Source organism: Bufo bufo, chromosome 6 (genome assembly GCF_905171765.1).
Source record: "Bufo bufo chromosome 6, aBufBuf1.1, whole genome shotgun sequence".
Taxonomy (NCBI): domain Eukaryota; kingdom Metazoa; phylum Chordata; class Amphibia; order Anura; family Bufonidae; genus Bufo; species Bufo bufo.
The window spans coordinates 218351506-218371112 of NC_053394.1; the positions used below are offsets into that span (position 1 = coordinate 218351506).

A 19607-nucleotide genomic window follows, 5' to 3' on the forward strand; every position below is an offset into this window, starting at 1 on the left:
AATGCCTCATTAGACCAGACTGAGACATCCAAACCTTTCCTAGGCATGTCCGTTAAAGGTTTAACCACAGTCGAGTAGTTCAAAATGAATTTATGGTAGTAGTTGGTGAACCCCAAAAAACGCATAAGCGCTTTCAGATTTTAAGGTCGATCCCAGTCCAACACAGCACGGACCTTCTGTGGATCCATACGAAAACCTCTAGATGAGAGTAAGTAACCCAGGAATTTCACTTCCTAAACTGCAAATACACACTTATCCAACTTAGCATACAATTTATTCTCTCTTAGGATATGTAACACTTGTCTTACGTGATCCTGACGCGTCTCCATGTCAGGAGAATAAATTAGAATATCATCCAGATACACCAGATGATGAAAGATGTAATTGATTAAATGTTGAAAAACCGCAGAGGCATTGGTTAACTCAAAAGGCATGGCCATATTCTCAAAATGACTTCCAGGGGTATTAAAGGCCATCATCCATTCGTCCCCCTCCTTGATCCTTACCAGCTTATATGCCCCCCTCAAATCCAACTTAGAGCACACCTTGGAACCAACAATCTGATTGAACAAATCCAGGATCAAAGGAAGGGGATAAGGATCACGGACAGTAATGTGATTAAGCTCACGGAAGTCCAAACATGGCCTAAGAGTTCAGTCCTTTTTCTTAACAAAGAAGAACCCTGCGGCCACTGGGGATTTGGATGGTCTAATATGACCTTTAGCCAAGCTCTCTGTGATATATTCTTGCATGACTGCTCTTTCGGGTTCAGAAAGATTATACAACCGAGACTTGGGCAACCTAGCTCCAGGAACAAAGTTGACGGGACAATTATACTCCCGATGTGGAGGTAACTCCTGGTTTCCACTTTCAGAGAATACCGTACATCAGAAAAATCTGAAATAAATTAAGGTACAACTTTAGTGGTTACAACAGAAAGCAATGTGCTAAGTTGTCTATGCAATAATCACTCAAATCAAGAATCTGTCTCGCTTGCCAATTGATGGTAGGATTATGTTTGCTTAACCATGGTAACCCTAGCACCAAGGGAGCAGGCAGACCCTCTAGCACAAAACATGAAATGGATTCTTGATGAAAATCACCCACTTTTAAACTGATGTCCTGCACCATTTGTGACAAATATTTCTGTGTGAGTGGAGCAGAATCAATTGAAAACACCGAAATATTTTTGTCTAATGCACTTGTAGTCAACCCATGCATACGGACAAACTGACCATCGACTAGATTAACCCCTGCCCCACTGTCAATAAACACTTTAATTCCCACAGTTTTGGAATCTAGCGCCACCTTGGAAGACAGGAGAAATCGGGTACTACCGGCAAATGACAAAAGTGAATTCTCAGATTCCCCACCCACACCACCAAGAGTGAGATGAAGATTAAACATTTTTTTTCTTTTTCACCTTGATGCTCAACATAAGGACATACGTTAACAAAATGTCCCCTTTTTCCACAGAAAAAGCAGAGTCTATTCTTAAGCCTAAAGTTCTTATCACCAGGTCCAGGAGTAGCTCCTCCCAGCTGCATTGGTTCATCACCAGACATAAACTCAAGCGTCTCTCTACCCAAAGGGTCGGAAGAATAGTATGTCCTGAGCGTGAGGAACCTTAGATCTCTCCCTCAGGAGTCTATCAATACGTACAGCAAGGGACATGGCCGCTTCCAATGACTCAGGATATTTGTGAAATGCCAACGAATCCTTCAGGCTCTCGGATAACCCTTGACAGAATTGACTACGGAGAGCTGGATCATTCGCTCCGTATCGGTAGCCCATTTCCTAAATTCAGAGCAGTAGGTCTCCGCAGAATGCTCTCCCTGCCGTAAGCCATGCAACTTAGTCTTGGCCAGGGAGATCCGATCTGGGTCATCGTAGATTTATCTACTGACCGGAGGGACTGTGATCCGGTCGGCAATGGAAAAGCCCAAGATTGAACGTTAACTTTAAGTAACGAAATGATTATACCCACTCTTTGACTCTCGTCCAAGGAAGAGTTAGGACGTAGTCTAAAATATAATTTGCATGACTCCCTGAACCAAATAAAGTTGTCAATTCTCCTTGAAAATCTGTCCGGGAGATCGATCTTAGGTTCTTGGCAGGCCTGGTTCCCGCTGCCAGAACCAGCCGTCTGTGGTCTCTGGATCTGTGAGGTCAGCCACCTCCTAAGACGACAATTCGACCAGTGCATAAATCGTATACATTGCTGCACTGCCACAAAGAAAATGACAGTTTTACAGTGGTTGATAATGTCACAGTGTAGGGGGAGGGGAAGAACACTAGAATAACAACAGAAGGAAAATGACCAAGAACTAGGCCTCAAGGCTAGGGAAAGGGAAATGGTGACCACCTAAGGAAACCCTAAACCTAGCCCTGACTCCTGTCAGTATGAATAGACCCTGAAGGTGGGAATATTCATACACCATAAACCTAGGCCCTAGTAACCATGAAAAGCCCTAGGATTAGTGACAGAGACTACTGGTTCCTTCCCAGATGAATGAACAAGCATCTCCCTGAGGCCTAGTAAACAACAAGCAAATGGGAGCAACAAAATACCAAGAGAAGTACACTTATCTTCAATAGAAAATGAATGAACAGGAACTCGGATGAGGACCACACACCAGCTCTTCCAACTCCAGGCAGAGAATATCAACCGTATGGTATGAAGTGTGAATCCAGACTAAAGGAGCAATAATGACCACAGGCTACACCTGAGACAAGAGGTGCAGTCATTGCCAACAACAACACTGCAACAAGTGAAAACAGATAGGCTGTCAGATAACCTAACGTGCAGCCAGTCTCTCAGATCTTCTAACCTCTGTCACTGGAGGGACCGTGACACTCCCCTAGTGTGCCTCAGTATATAAGGCAGGTATAATATATCACCTTGTGCACTATGTTCTACTGCACCCACATTCAGAGTTAATCCATTGTGTTAGGGAAACAGTTACGTATTCCTGGACTGTGTAATATTTTGCCCGATTCAACTGTGAGCGAACTTTTTAATAACTTCTGCATTCTGTTAACGGTTGCGTTACATAGCGTCAGTATTAGGCCATAGTTAAATATTTTGCCACGTTCAACTGTGCAGTTGGAGCAAAATGCATACTGTTAGCTTTTGATTTACATAACGTTAGTATTAGGCCGCGGTTAAATATTTTGCCCTGTTCAACTATGCAGTGGCGTTCAACTATGCAGTGGAGTGAAATTTATCATAGCAAATGCATTGTGTTAGCTGTTGCATTACATAGCGTCAGTATTAGGCCAGATTTAAAGGGGTTGTCCAGGTTCAGAGCTGAATGCTTCGATGCTCTCCTTTGCCCTGCACTAGATCGCACAGGGAAAGGACTCTTTTGTTTACAATCACACACTGCCGGGCGGTGTCACCGGCTGTGATGGCCGTTCTTTTGCTCTGCCCTAGCCGTTTTACTGGCTAGGGCAGCACTAAAGCCCGCCCATCAGAGCCGGTGGCGTCACTTGACTTCCTGGCAGCCCTATGGAGAGCCCGGTACGTCACCGGAATTCCAAAAAATGCCTTTCCGCTGCGTGATTTAGCGCAGCGCAAATGAGAGCATCGGAGCATGAACTGCTCCGATGCTCAAGTCAGGGGGGCTGCCTGGGTGAAAATGGGGATATGTCCAGGTTCAGCTCTGAACCCGGACAACCCCTTTAAAGATCCAACACGCTGGAGCTTTAATTACTGCGGCTGCAGGTGTAATATATCGCTGTGTGCATCACATTCTACTGCACTTTCAGAGTTGGTCCATTATTTTAATGATATAGTTAGTTAATGGGGTTGGCCACTATATCAGTACTTTACACCACATTGTTGGAGGCAGGGTAAAAAAGAGATTTCAAATATACTTTATTTAAAAAATCTGTCTGGTAATCTTTTTTATAGTAAGCCTCGCCCCCTGAGCCTCACTCTGCCGTGCAGCCACTTCGTCCATGGCTGCACACGACATGGAGGAGCTTTAGAGAAAGCTCGTCCATGCCTTTATTGTAACTGCACATGCGCTGATTTTCCTAATTTGCCTAGGAGCAGCGCATGCCCAATCTGCCGCCTGGTGATCGCTCTGATTGGCTAGTCTGTACAGACTAGTCGATCACACAATCCTAATGCTGGCTGAAAGGTTCTGATACCCACAGTCCGTGACTGTGGAGATCAGAACCTTATAAAATGTGTGTATATATAATATCCCCCCCCTTGTGGGCTCCAGCCCCCATTGTGCCCCCCTAATTTCAGGATGGCCGGTGGCAGCGCTGCTGATCCCCCTTCTGCCCCAATCTGTTTCAGGATGGCCGAGTGGTTTGCAGAATGTCAGCTATAATATACAGCTCACACTCTACTTGGACCTGCGCTGACATCACCACGTGGTGAGCGCGATTACGTCATCAAAGGTCCTTTTGCAGGTCCTCAAAGAAGAAGAAAGAAGACTATGCCGGCTGTGCGATCATGTGGATGAGGTGAGTTAATTTTTTTATTTTTTAACCCCTCAAGCAACATTTTACTAAGCATTCTGTATTAAGAATGCTATTATTTTCCCTTATAACCATGTTATAAGGGAAAATAATAACATCTACACAACACCAAACCCGAACTTTAGTTAAAGGGGTTATCCCACTTCACATTTTCATACTTACCTGCTGCCAGCGCGACATTCACTTTCTGGATTCTGGCTGGGGGTGGGCTTCATCTTAATTGAATTCTTCTCCTGACCGGCCCGCACGCTGGACTGAATGCACATGCCGTTGCACATGCGCCATGGTGACTTATTCCTGGCCAGTATAGTACAGAGTTGGCGTGTGCGTTCGCGGCTCTGTACTATTCTGGCCAGGAAGAAGTCACCATCGCGCATGCATGGCGGCGTGCGCATTCAGGACAGCAAGCGGCCCAGCCGGGAAAAAAAGAGGAGTCTTTTGCGGATCCGCAATACGAGTCAACGGGACACCTACGTTCGTGTGCAGGAGGCCTCTTGCGCACAAACGTATTTTCATTCTGTGCCCGTTCAAAAGGTACTCCATTTGCATCCATTTTTGTATTTCCGTATTTCCGATCTGGAAAAAATAATAATAAAATGTCCTATTATTGTTCGCATTACGGACAAGGATAGTACTGTTCTATTGGGGGCCAGCTGTTCTGTTCTGCAAAATACGGAATGAACACGGACACTATTTCTAAAAATAAAAGCTTCAGCCCCTACTTTGTGATGTCTACAGTTTAGCATGGTCAAAATTGCTGACAGATTCCCTTTAACAAAACCCCATGCATCTCTGTCAGTAACTAAGTAAATAAGTTCTCTAGATATCAAAGTGAAGGTCTTCTGCCTAGTACTTCAAAAAACATACAAGCGTCCATACCAGCAGTCATCGGCATCATCACAACTTCTACAGGCTGGCACCACCAGTTCTTCCAGGAGGACCGGTGTTACACAGCCAAAACCCAGAACAGTAGTAGCTGAATGGGACTTTTCTTTCCCAACTAAATCATTTACATCAGTATAGTATAAAGAAAGAAACCTTTATTTATCAGTATGTTCAGTATATTCTGGTTACAAATGCATATTGGGAAGATAAATCTATATTTTCTAGCTGTGAAATAGCCACCATCATATATATATATATATATATATATATATATATATATATATATATATAGTAAAAAACCACTGGCAGCACCACCCTAGGAAGTGTGGAAAAATAAACGGGTGCAATGTCCAAGTACGGTAAAAGGTGCTTACCCACTTATAGAAGACAAAAATCGGACTGCACTCCAAGCATTTCTTCAAAAAAGTGTGTTTTTATTCACCCATATGGTGGCAAAAGCAACGTTTCGGCTCAAGCATGAGCCTTTCTCAAGAAAGGCTCATGCTTGAGCCGAAACGTCGCTTTTGCCACCATATGGGTGAATAAAAACACACTTTTTTGAAGAAATGCTTGGAGTGCAGTCCGATTTTTGTCTTCTATATATATATATATATAGATGCGAAAAAGAAAAAAGCAGCACACAAAGTAAGTGGGTGCAAAAAATCCTCCTGGGGACCTGTGACCAAGATCCCAAATTGCATAGAAAACGAAAAGAAGGCAGCACTCCAGGTGAACTTGAAAAAAGTGGACGGTTTATTCACTCATTCAGCGACGTTTCAGCTCTCTCAATGGAGCCTTTTTCCAGCTGATTAACATGTGCACAATTACATATATAAATAGTGCAAGTAATTGCGAAAATACAAATTGGTATATCACATAATAAAGTGCAAATGCATACAAATTACAGTCATATTGCAGATACAATTAATCTAGTGTCATGATACAGTGAAATAATAATATAGATAAGGTCATAAAAATTCATACTGTGATGTCTCCGATGTATAATCTTCAAAATACCATAATTGTCAATCAAGCATGTGAAGGTGAACACAAGTGTACAACATAATATAGCAATCAAAATTTTTAAAAACCTTTGAATGAATCACTTGCGGCTGAATAGGCATGGTGGAATCTGTTGGCGTCCGGACAAGACAACGGCGCATGCGCCGCTTTATCTGCTATCGCGAGAGTCACAAAGATAATGTGTGGTATAGCAACCACAGCTAAAATGGCCGCTTGAGACCTTTTCTCTAGGGCGCATGCGCATGCCAGTAATCACGCCCATAAGAATTTGACAGACACTTATGCAGTGTCAGAGCGCCGCAGTGTATAGCAAAAAGCTGATCCATATATCGGAGGCCGGCGTATCAACATCGGTCGCCAATAGGATATCTGTATCAGCAGGACAATACGGTTTTCACACCGTTGGTATCCCGCTGTCCAGAATGACAGCAAATCCGCTCCCTGTCCCTTACAGCTGCACAATAGATATCCACTGTGAATCAACGGAAGGGACACGGACAGAACTGCATCGGGGCTCATCATAGTATTAACAGTAAATATGTCAGTGCCCACCGTCTATACAGGTGCCGCTCAAGTACCAAAAGGGGCTGGAGCCGTACATATAATAGACAGAGGCTGACCTCAAACACTCATTGTACATGTAACAGAAAATAATTGAAAGAGGGATCGCCAACATAGTTCCTCCAGTATTCGCCTTACGTGAACACTCATACTTTTATGCTTCAATATAATATCCTATGAGGAAAAAGAAAAAATGGTTAATATATAGCACATGTTGTTTTCCATACACGCCATCAAACTTGGAGAAAGCATACATAAAATCAATAACTAGACGACCCTAAATTCCACATTAAGACCTTGAGGCCTTAGAGTGCCAAGTGTATAGATCCAATATAGCTCATGTTTTTTCAGTGTTTTTATCCGATCACCACCTCGCCTTGAAGGAGATATTTGTTCTAAAATTCTGAAGCGCAAGTCATCTTGTGTGTGTTTGGCTTCAGTAAAGTGTTTGGACACTGGGAGATCCAATTTTTGCTTTCTAATCGAATATCGATGTTGATTGAGGCGAGTTTTAACATCCCATGTGGTCTCCCCTACATATAGGAGACCATATGGGCATACCAACAAGTAGATGACATAAGAAGAATCGCAGGTTAAATATTGTTTAATTTTAACCCTATAACCTGTAGTAGGGTGCATGAAAGAGTCTCCCCTCAACATTAATTTGCAATTTATACAGTTATAGCAGGGATAACATCCTTTGCGTGTAGAGCCAAAGTAGCCCTCACATGTCTCCCTGGTAGAACCAATATCTGATTTCACTAGTTTGTCACCCAAATTGGGGCTGCGTCGATAGGAGCATAATGGTGGTGATTTAAACTCCTGTACCGTCTCAAAGTTGCTACTAAGGATACGCCAATGTTTTTTAATTATAGCTGCAATCTTGCCACTATTAGTACTGAATTCCGACACAAAAGGGATTCTCGCCTGGGAACCCTTGTGATCACATAATCCCTTTCTGATATTATCAGTAGTGAGTGGTTTAATTCTGTTCAACTGTTCTTGAATCAATTTTTTAGGGTACCCACGTGTCCGAAATTTAGACCCCATTTCCTGTAGTCTATTTTCCACTTTTACCGGATCCTGAACAATTTTTTTGACCCTGAGGAGCTGGCTGAAAGGGAGAGACCTAATCATAGGTTTGGGGTGGTGACTCTTGTAGCGCAGTAAAGTGTTTTTGTCTGTAGATTTTACGTATAGGTCAGTAACTAACCTATCTTTCTGAATAGTGACTTGAGTGTCCAAAAATTGTAAGGTGGCCTCAGAATATATCACTGTGAATTTAACACTGGGGTCAATGGTATTGAGAAAAACATGGAACGCGATGAGGTCCTCCGTGTCCCTTCCGTTGATTCACAGTGGATATCTATTGTGCAGCTGTAAGGGACAGGGAGCGGATTTGCTGTCATTCTGGACAGCGGGATACCAACGGTGTGAAAACCGTATTGTCCTGCTGATACAGATATCCTATTGGCGACCGATGTTGATACGCCGGCCTCCGATATATGGATCAGCTTTCTGCTATACACTGCGGCGCTCTGACACTGCATAAGTGTCTGTCAAATTCTTATGGGCGTGATTACTGGCATGCGCATGCGCCCTAGAGAAAAGGTCTCAAGCGGCCATTTTAGCTGTGGTTGCTATACCACACATTATCTTTGTGACTCTCGCGATAGCAGATAAAGCGGCGCATGCGCCGTTGTCTTGTCCGGACGCCAACAGATTCCACCATGCCTATTCAGCCGCAAGTGATTCATTCAAAGGTTTTAAAAAATTTTGATTGCTATATTATGTTGTACACTTGTGTTCACCTTCACATGTTTGATTGACAATTATGGTATTTTGAAGATTATACATCGGAGATATCACAGTATGAATTTTTATGACCTTATCTATATTATTATTTCACTGTATCATGACACTAGATTAATTGTATCTGCAATATGACTGTAATTTGTATGCATTTGCACTTTATTATATGATATACCAATTTGTATTTTGGCAATTACTTGCACTATTTATATATGTAATTGTGCACATGTTAATCAGCTGGAAAAAGGCTCCATTGAGAGAGCTGAAACGTCGCTGAATGAGTGAATAAACCGTCCACTTTTTTCAAGTTCACCTGGAGTGCTGCCTTCTTTTCGTTTTCTATATATATATATATATATATATATATATATATATATATGAACAATCTATTGTTTCTAAATGGAAAATGCAGCTATTGGATTTGTTTTTGCTGACGTCATAAATAGCAGATATTGTTATTCATGGTTACTTATTAACCACTGACGAACATTTATCAAGACTGGCATTCCCATATACTGTGCACCAGAGTGAGATGCATCTAATTTAGTAAAAGTCAGATGCCTCTTAATAAATTAGTTGCATCTCTGGCAGTCCGTGTGCCAGAAACGGTAGTCTATACAAGCCAGGGGCTGGTGTAGACTCCAGCTATAACTTACACCAGTTTATAGTAAATCTGGCAGGTTGTGCGAACCATACCCCTCTCTCTCTAAGCCCCGTCCGTTGTATTGTCACTTTAGAAAAGTGACAAGAAGCTAAAAAGTCACAAATTATATCACAATACGTGTGCCATCATTTGTGACATTTTTATGCCACAATAGTGATGTAAATACGTTAGTCAATGCCCCTAAATATGTTTAGCACTTTACTATCATATTACTGACAATAAATAACTTGGGTGCATCTATAGTTAAATGTAAATTAACCCCCTACGTGTTTTGCCCCAGTCCAGCTTCAGCAGTGGGAAAAGTAGCTAACTGGAGGGGGAAGGCTGCTTTAGATGCTGCTATCTCCTGAATGGTAGCAGCTAGAAACATGCAACTGTTTTTCTCTGTGATTTCTCCTCTGTTGCTTGGACTTTAGCTGGTCTTGTATGAAAGCCTGGCCTTTCAAACAAGACCAGTTGCATGTTTGTAGCTGCTACCATTCAGGAGATATCAGCATCTAAAGCAGCCCTCCCCCTCCAGTTAGCTACTTTTCCCACTGTCCCAGCTGGACTCCGGCAAAACAGTTAGGTGGTTAAAGCTGTTTTGCCATCTCAGATAATGGGGGCATATGGCTAGGATATGCTCCCATTGTCTGAAAGGTGCGGGTCCCACCTCTGGGACCCACACCTACAATGAGAGCGAAGCCCCATACAAATGAATGGGAGAAGGGGCCGTGTGTGTGCGGTGAACTCCCATTCAGCATCCAGCAGTCCATGTGCCTATACTGACAACTAAACCAGAAAACTGGAGTAAAAGATAACTGCCATCATCTCACCCCCATTTTTTGGAAAGTGGCAATGCCAGAGGAGAAACAGCACTTGCTCAAAAAAATTAGATGTTTGTTGGCCAAACCCACCAAATAGACCATCTAATGTATTTGGAGCCCACTGAGTCTCCCTTCACGGAAGATGCCAGAGGAGATAAGGATCAGACATGATGGATTTCAAATCCCCAAACCTTTTCATTGTGTGGAGCTAAGCAACTGCTAGAGGAATCTGGCAGCAGCTTTCTCCCTTCTTACTGAGAACACAAGCATGCTCTCCCGAGTCAATGTGCATAGGAGGATGAGGATTGATAGCTTTGTTTCGCTGGCAGCTATCATGTATGAGAAATGAACATTGGTTGGGGTGAGTCTCCGGGAGTATGTGGCTTATAGCCATTCCCAATTAAAATAATATTCAGATGTACTCTTCTGGTTTTTGTGGGGTGACATTATGGATACTAGCTTATAACATAGCTACAGTGCCAGAACCAAGCATTGCATTTAAAGGGACTCTGTCACCACTTTCTAACCCCCCCTTTTCAAAGTATTGTTATCTGCATGGCGCCCCTGTGATTATAAATGTGTTGTTAGAAGTTAAATTCGCCGTCTCCTTTTGATAAAAAGAGCTTTTATCTAACCTGTCAATCTTCTTGATAAGGTGCCCAGGGCGTTTCTTTTCGTCTCAATCTGCCGCCCGCCGCCGCCACCGTTGGTGCCCAGCTCCTCCCCTCATGCTTTCAGCGCCGCCTGAATGTAATCAAATACGCCTCCGGCTCTCTCTCAGTGCCCCCTCCTCCTTTTCAAAGATCCCGCGCGTGCGCACAGGGCTGTGCCTGATGCGCCCGTGCGGACATTTACAATCAGCCTCATTGAGCGAAGTGCGCATGCGCGCACTTCGCTCAACCTCCTCATCAGACGAGCACTGCAGCCAGCCGGCTTACAACACAGTTACAGTGCCTGAACCAAGTACTGCATGTAATTACATTACCAGAACCAAGCTTACCACATGGACTGGACACATTACTAGAACCAAACATGCTACATAGTTATAGTGCCAGAACTAAGCTTACCACATAGATATGGTTCCAGACCCAAGTACACTGCCTAGATATGTTACCAGAACCAAGCTTGCTACATAGATAAAGTACCAGAACCAATTAATGCTGCAGCTTGACCTCAAGATGTCATTTATGAGCAACAATTCTCTTCATTCAGACGTCCGGATGCGTTTTGCGGATCCGATCCATCTATCAGTGGATCCGTAAAAATCATGCAGACGTCTGAATGGAGCTTTACAGGGGGGTAATCAATGACAGGGGGGTAATCAATGACAGGGGGGTGATCAGGGAGTCTATATGGGGTGATCAGGGGCTAATAAGGGGTTAATAAGTGACGGGGGGGGGTGTAGTGTAGTGTAGTGGTGCTTGGTGCTACTTTACTGAGCTGCCTGTGTCCTCTGGTGGTCGATCCAAACAAAGGGGACCACCAGAGGACCAGGTAGCAGGTATATTAGACGCTGTTATCAAAACAGCGTCTAATATACCTGTTAGGGGTTAAAAAAAACACATCTCCAGCCTGCCAGCGAACGATCGCCGCTGGCAGGCTGGAGATCAACTCTCTTACCTTCCGTTCCTGTGAGCGCGCGCGCCTGTGTGCGCGCGTTCACAGGAAATCTCGGCTCACCCGAGATGACGCCTATTGGCGTTAGTGTGACCTGGGAGCGCAGCAGAAATGACGCCTTTCGGCGTTAGCGTGGCGGCAAGCGGTTAAAAGAGCACCAATTGATTTGATGTGTTGTCAGCACTTGTTCAGGGCTGGGCATCGGCCTGTGTATAACCACCCTCAAAAGGGTTCTCCTGGACTCTAGCAATGATGGCTCATCCTTAGGATAAGCCATCATTGTTTAAGCAGTGGAGGTCTGACCTCTGGGACTCAAATCAGTTCAATGAAAGGGCCACACTTCTCATTGAAGTATAAGGAGCTGTAGTACCAGGCACAATACCTTGCATAGATGAGCCCCTGTGCCATTTATAAACAAAGGGAGGGGTGCAGAGTAGAGTATGGTCTATCATCAATCAAACATAGACAGCCTAGGCTTCTTTCACATTTACGTCATAGGTCTCCCGCAGTTTGTTGCAGTAGAGAACAGCCTGTCAGAGATCTCTGGATCCAGCATAGCTGGATGTTACTGCAATGCCTGTCAAGGCCCATTGACTATAATGGGATCCAGCGGAGATATGCTGGGATTTGATAAAACGTTGCGTGCAGTGATCTGGTATTTTTGACCAGTTTATACTTCATAGTTTTCCATAACTTTCGCTGATGTCAATGGAGAGTAGACAGTTTATTGGTATTCAGAAGACAACAAAAATTGCTCTCTGCTTCACCACTTTACCTGACTGCTATGTCGGCAAAAGTGGAATATGTGCTTCATATATATGAGACTCTTTTTGAACATCATATTTCTCGATGTATTTACACCATAAAACTAACATAAATACAATGATAAATCCCCCCTCTAAATCCTCCAAGTCCCTTCATATAATACTTCATATATAATATGGTTGAACTGGCTACCACTGAAATTAATGGAAGCTGTAAAAATCTCTGCACTGAGCTCCCCCAAGTGATGGCTGCTGGAAAATGCCATGAATATATATCAGGAAGAGAAAAAGAAGTTAGAGGCCCTCCCCCCACATAGTCTGCATACATGGTAGGTAGGCCGCTGCAAAGAACCCTTTGTACTGCTCTTCCATCATCAGATAAGTGTTATTTTTACAATCTTTGATTTGCAAAAACATAATGATCAGCCACATGTGGTAGGTAGGCCTCTGAAGTCATGTCTCAAAGCCGAACATTGACTTCTAGGATGGCTGCCTTACATCTGGTGGCATCAGAGGCAGAGCTTGTTAAGAGCTTGTTTGCATCCCTTTCATCTCATATCCTGTATTACCAGTGCTGTCTGAAGAGGCAATAGAGCAGATTTAGTACTATAGATGGCAAACATATATACAGGCTGTCTAGACACACACCATGCTGGATGATTAATTTGGTGCATGACTAGATGCTTTTGCCTAAAAAGAAAGTATTGGTTTGCTTAGATTGAGAAAAATAGGGGGTCATTTATCAAACTGGTGTAAAGTAGAACTGGCTTAGTTGCCTATAGCAACCATTCAGATTCTGCCTTTCATTTTCCAAAGGAGCTGTCAAAAATGAAAGGTGGAATCTGATTGCTTACCATTGGCAACTAAGCCAGTTCTACTTTACACCAGTTTGATAATTGACCCCAATAGTTTTACATCAGAATTGTGGAGCAAGTTTGATGCAAAATATTGCATATTATGACACAACCCACTACCTGGATGACAGGTAATCCACATCCCCTTTTTAGACAAGGCGAAGTTCTCTAAACATAGTTGAACCAATTGCACCACATCGCCCTTTCTGCCATTCACAACACATGCTTTAAACAAAGCGGCGAGCATGCACATGTGAGGAGACCGGCTGGTCGTTATCCCATGTGTATGGCCAGCTTAGAACTTTCATAGCATGTTTAGGTCATGAGAAAATTTAGTATGGATGGATATGATTCCCTATTAATCACTGTACATGCTTACACATAGAAGGTAATGTGAGAATATCAGTGGTGGCATCATAAAAATTCTTCATATACAGGCCTCAATTAGTAAAGATGTTTTCTATTGTCATGGTGGCATGGCTAGTATGTGAGGCCTATCCCTTTAAGATGAGCTTTATGGCTACTATTCTTAGCAAGCCATTTACCTTGCTGTCCACTGTGCCCTTTAACTATCAGCAATGTGAGAAGAGACTTAGAGCATAATTTTATGGTGTTTTCTGCTCAGATGAATCATGGAATTATTTCTGAGAGCTAGAACGTAGAGAATGGTTATTGAGATTAAAGAGGCCATAAAATACAATACATCCACAGCTCTTTAATAATTGATGATATTTTTCTGCCAGACCTGGTGAAAACAAATTATTTCCACAGTTTTTCTGTAATAAAACTATTTTCTTTAAAAAGCCATTATTTTGTTTTTCTGATTTGAGTTGGTGAGGTTCTTTACAGCTTGGCTATCTAGCTGTCAAATTGTCTCAACTGCTGTTCCATGGGCAGTGTAATCCTCCTCAGTTACTATTGACTTGTAGATTTACATAAAAACAGAAAATGTTTCCTAATTATCTGTTTGCACCTCTTACAACCAAAGTCATCGATGAGTAGCAAGAGATCCTTAGCCACGGGGCCTGCAAAGACTGGGAGGTCAATTCTGTGTATGTCCTTGTGGTGGCAAAGAGGTTAAACTATACATTTGTCCATTGTGTAATCAATGGAAACACTTATGATCACAGAATGCCCATCTGTCCCCTCAGCCTCTGATGTTCAGCCATCCATCCTTTCTTCTAAACTGGTGGACTTATTTCTTTTTCCACAGGGGATTATCTCAGCCATCTTAACCAAGTGTACAAGGGATGAAGGATTTATTCCCATCAATAAAAACCTCTGGTAAGTGCTTCTAAACCAAACTGGAACATTTGCTGTAACATAGTCTAATCATTTTCAGACCAAACTTAAGCATTAACAGCTCTTCATACGCTTTCATGGTAAGAAAGCTTTGTGGAGCCCCAGGGTAGCATTGCTATTAATACACTTGTTACGGCCATCTCAATTGGCCATATTAATTACCCACTACTACTTCTCACCTTTTTTATTGCAAATCATACGACGACCATGCAGGGTATGTTAAGTGAGGAAACAGACATTTATATTACAAACATTGAGGTGAAATATGAAGGGAAAGGGAACCATCTCGCTAGCACCATCTTCTTCTCCCTATGAGTCAAAGCCTAACTTTGGAAACAAGCCTTGGAACATGACAAAGGAAAGCAACCAAGCCAAATATCCATCCATAGACACAGGGGCATAGCTAAAGGCTCATGGGCCCTGGTGCAAGAGTTCAGCTTACCCCCCCCCCCCCCTCCTCCTTCACTCAGCGCTGGTGCACATAGCTTTTCTGCTGCCCAAGGCAAATATTGAAATGCCCCCCCCCCTTCCCTCTAGTCCTACTTTTAAAGGGGTTGCCCTTTTTTTACTACTGATGACCTATCCTCAAGATAGGTCATCAATATCAGATCAGCCAGGGTCCTCCGGCACCCCCGATGATCAGCTATTTGAAGAGAGGGCAGCGCTCATATGAGAGCTGCTATCTCTGTTCTGTTCACCTGCTCGCCGTAGCATTTGCAGTGATGAGCAGCTAGACAGAGCAGAGAAGGCAGCGCTCATACAAAAAAAAATGCGGACAACCCCTTTAAAGACATACTTGGAAACCATTACATACAGCACTACAGAACATACAGGGTCATACAGTGCCACATATGTACCTCTTACATCCAGTGACTTCTCTTCTCTGATGTAGATATTCTCTTTCCTCTTCTTCTCCTGTTAGACCAGACCACCATGGTGACTTATTTTAGCCGCGCTTTGTCTCTGCAGAGTTTAACAAACAGACATCTTACTTTCCTACTTTTCCATCCTTCTCCTCACCTTCTCAAAACCCCATCCTGCCACCCCCAATACTGTGCCCCCCAATACTTTCCTGCAGAAACAGTCCCCCTGAAAATACTGGTACCACAAAAAAATCCTCCCTTCCTTTCAGATCAGAGCCCTATATAAAACCGTAAATGAGATCCCCCCATCTCAGACCAAACCCCCTGTAGACCTCTATGTCAGACCCCATATAAGACCTCATTTTTAGACCTCAGATCAGACCTCCATTAGACCTCCATGTAAGACCCCGACCCAATATCAGACCTCAAATAAGACCCCCATTAGACCTCCAGACCCCCATATCTGACCCCCATTAGACCAGCAGACCCTCAATCAGAGCTCCAGACCCTCAATCAGACCCCCATTAGACCATCAGACCCCTATTAGACCTCTAGAACCTCAATCAGACCCCCATTAGACCTCCAGGCCCTGAGTCAGACCTCTCCAAACCCCCACAGACAGATCTCTCCAGACCCCCCAGTCAGACCTCCAGACCACCCATTAGACCACTTCAGACCCCCAGTCAGATCTCTCCAGACCCCCAGTCAGACCTCTCCAGATCCCCATCAGACCTCCATATCAGACCTCAGATCAGACTGTAAAATAATAAAGTAACTTACCTCTCCTGCCGCCACTTTTGTTGTCCTGGGTTTCTTCTCTTCTCAGGGCCCGTGCTGCAGTCACCTGACCTCCTGCAGCATATGCTCTGTACATCCTGACGTTGCAGGCAGCCATGACACAGCAGCACCGGCCCTGAGAAGAGCAAGTAGGAGGTAGGGGTAAGTACTGTACAGCGCTCACAGTGATTCTCTCCCCCTCCTCCTGCAGACTAGTAAGCGCTTCCATTATGGAAGTGCTCGCTAGTATTCTTATAAAGGGAAAAGTACAGTACCACTGGTAAGGGGGGCCACTGCGATCCCTATCGTTACGCCAGTGCATAGACAGCTGTTTTGGGGTGAGGGGGTGGTGTGTATGAAGTAGGTTAGAAGAGGTATCTCCCAGGAAAAGAGAACCATCTTGCTAGTCCCACCTTCTGGAAGTGGCTCTCTATGAGTCAGAGTATGACCTTTTAACAAGCCTCAGGACATGAAAGGAGAAATAGCCAAGCCAAGTATCCATCCATAGGCCTCATGCACACGACCGTTGTTGTGTTCCGTGTCCGTTGTTCCGTTTTCCGTGATTTTCTGCGGACCCATTGACTTTCAATGGGTCCGTTGAAAACTCGGATAATGCACCTTTTGTCATCCGCGTCCGTGAATCGTGTTTCCAGTCCGTCAAAAAAATAGGACCTGTCCTATTTTTTTCACGGACAACGGTTCACGGACCCATTCAAGTCAATGGGTCCGTGAAAAAACACGGAGGCACACAAGATTGTCATCCGTGTCCACGTGTCCGCGTCCATTTTTTTCCTATCATTTGCAAGGCAAACTTGACTTAGATTTTTTTTTCACTTTTCATGTCTGGTGATCCTCCAAAAATCAAGGAAGACACACGGAAACAAAAACAGAAACGGATCACGGAACAACGGAATAGCTTTTTGCGGACCGTAAAAAAATACTGTCGTGTGCATGAGGCCTTAGGTGTTTCAGGGTTTCTTCCCCTCATGAGTATGGAGTAGTCTGGCTAGCTGAGTGAGGTGTCTTGAATACAGCTTACAGGCAGGGTGCTGGCTCCCCTAAAAAGACCCAGAAACAGCTGTCTATGGATGGTTATTTGGCTTGGCTATTTTTCCTTGTCATGTTCCAATGCTTGTTAAAAAGTCAGACTTTGACTCATAGGGAGCCACTTGGTTTTCTTTCCCTGGCAGATACCTTTTTGCATATTTTAGAGCATTACCACTAAGTCTCCATACCATAGAGCACAGCTAAAACACACATGCTATCTGTAGTAAATAGACATTATGCCTCCAGCAAATGATGTTTATCCATTGTATAATGAAAAATTATCAAATTTCTGTATCAATTCTTCTTTGAAATCTCTGCTTGCTGTCACTCAAAAAGAAAATGTCAGTGTTTACATTAAGGGAGTAAAATCTGTTGTGGTAATGTGAGGATCACACAAATGCACAGCACAACGATACCCTATACCAGTGACGGCGAACCTATGGCACTCAGTGCCCTCTCTGTGGGCACCCGAACCCTGGAAGAAGTCCAAGGTGTAACACTATGCCTTAGACTTTTTCTGCCATTCATCAGCGCAGGGCATGTTATCTATGGCACAGACAGCTCACTGAATGTAGGCAGGCTATTATAGATAAATGATAAAGTACATAAAAGATATGTTATATTAGTATTCAGGGTAAATGGCCATGTTGGCACTTCGCGATAAATAAGTGAGTTTTGGGTTGCAGTTTTGGCACTCGGTCTCTAAAAGGTTCACCATCACTGCCCTATACTGTACGGTAACTGTATCAAGCTGTGCACTTGTGTGTCCATCACGTTACAGTATTTTTATCCTCTGGATTTACACAGTGAACCTTGATATTCATTGACTGCAGGTGTGTATGTGTGGCCATTACTTTCCGCACCAAGTGCAAAATAGAGCTCCTAAATGTTTTAACTCTACTAGACATATTCAGTTGAACCTTTTGCCAGCTGGCAGAAAGGAATATAACCTGCAGTAAATGTGTTGTTCATAACAACGGCGTAATGATAGGGTTACAGAGGTTGCAGTCCTAGAAGTACCAGTACCATGAAAGATAAGTGATATTTGGGGTCTGTTGAAAAATTGAAGGCCCAGGAGCTTCAAGTCACACCTGATCCACATGAAACAGGTCAAAGATGTTATCACTTCAAACATTACATCTGCTAATATAGGGTACTTTCAAACTAGCATTTCTATTTTCCGGTATTGAGATCCATCATACGGTCCCAATACCCGAAAAAAATGCTTCCGTTTTGTCCCTATGCATTGTCAATGGGGACAAAACATAACTGAACAGAACAGAATGCTGCAAAATGCATTCCGTTCTCATACCGGAGAGCAAACCGCAGCAAGCTTTTATTTCCATCATGGGATGTGGAGCAAGACGGATCTGTCATGACCCCCAATGAAAGTCAATGGGGACAGAACCGTTTTCTCTGACACAATCTGACACAATAGAAAACTGATCCGTCCCCCATTGACTTTCAGTGGAGTTCATGACGGATCCGTCTTGGCAATGTTAAAGATAATACAGCTGGATCTGTTCATAACGGATGCAGACGGTTGTATTATCAGTAACAGAAGCGTTTTTGCTGGACCCTGCCGGATCCAGCGAGAACTCTAGTATGAAAGTAGCCATAGTCAATTTGCTCAAATATTCTATAAATTTTGTGAAATGTGATCTGATTGGATGTATAGACTTATTGAATCTCAAATTTACATAATAAATAAAATAAATAAATAAATATTCCATGTCCAAAATGCATACAAAATGCAGACGGTACATTCCTCAACTCCTCATACTCTCCATTCTTACACCCAAGAAGGCTCTTGACAGCTTTACAGAGGAGCTGAAAATCAATACACAGTTACTTATAAGCATTCAGTATGCAGATGGTGTAGGCAGCCCTTCAACGGACAGATAAATGGCTTTTAGGAAGTATTAAAATAAAGTAGCACAGATGAGTACTATCAAGGAAGAAGTATGTGCTGGAAAGGTTCCCTTATGTGATTTATTTAATTTATATAATGTATTCACTATGTGCAGCAATGAGACGTGCAAGAACATCGCCGCTGTGTATGTCGGGAACTCATTGCCTGCAGAGCAGTTGTGTAATACACAAAAATCTAGAATACATTATTTTCTGCATCGAGG

The 19607-nt window shown here is 43.3% G+C and overlaps 1 protein-coding gene across 1 annotated transcript in view; it reads left to right on the forward strand.

Annotated features, from left to right (window-relative positions):
* LOC121004622 (heparan-alpha-glucosaminide N-acetyltransferase-like) overlaps nt 1-19607 on the forward strand; it is a 771952-nt gene that overhangs the window by 745151 nt on the left and 7194 nt on the right. The window contains exon 16 of the mRNA XM_040436852.1: nt 14697-14767. Coding sequence (XP_040292786.1) covers nt 14697-14767 — 71 coding nt within the window. The remainder of the gene's footprint in view (nt 1-14696; nt 14768-19607) is intronic.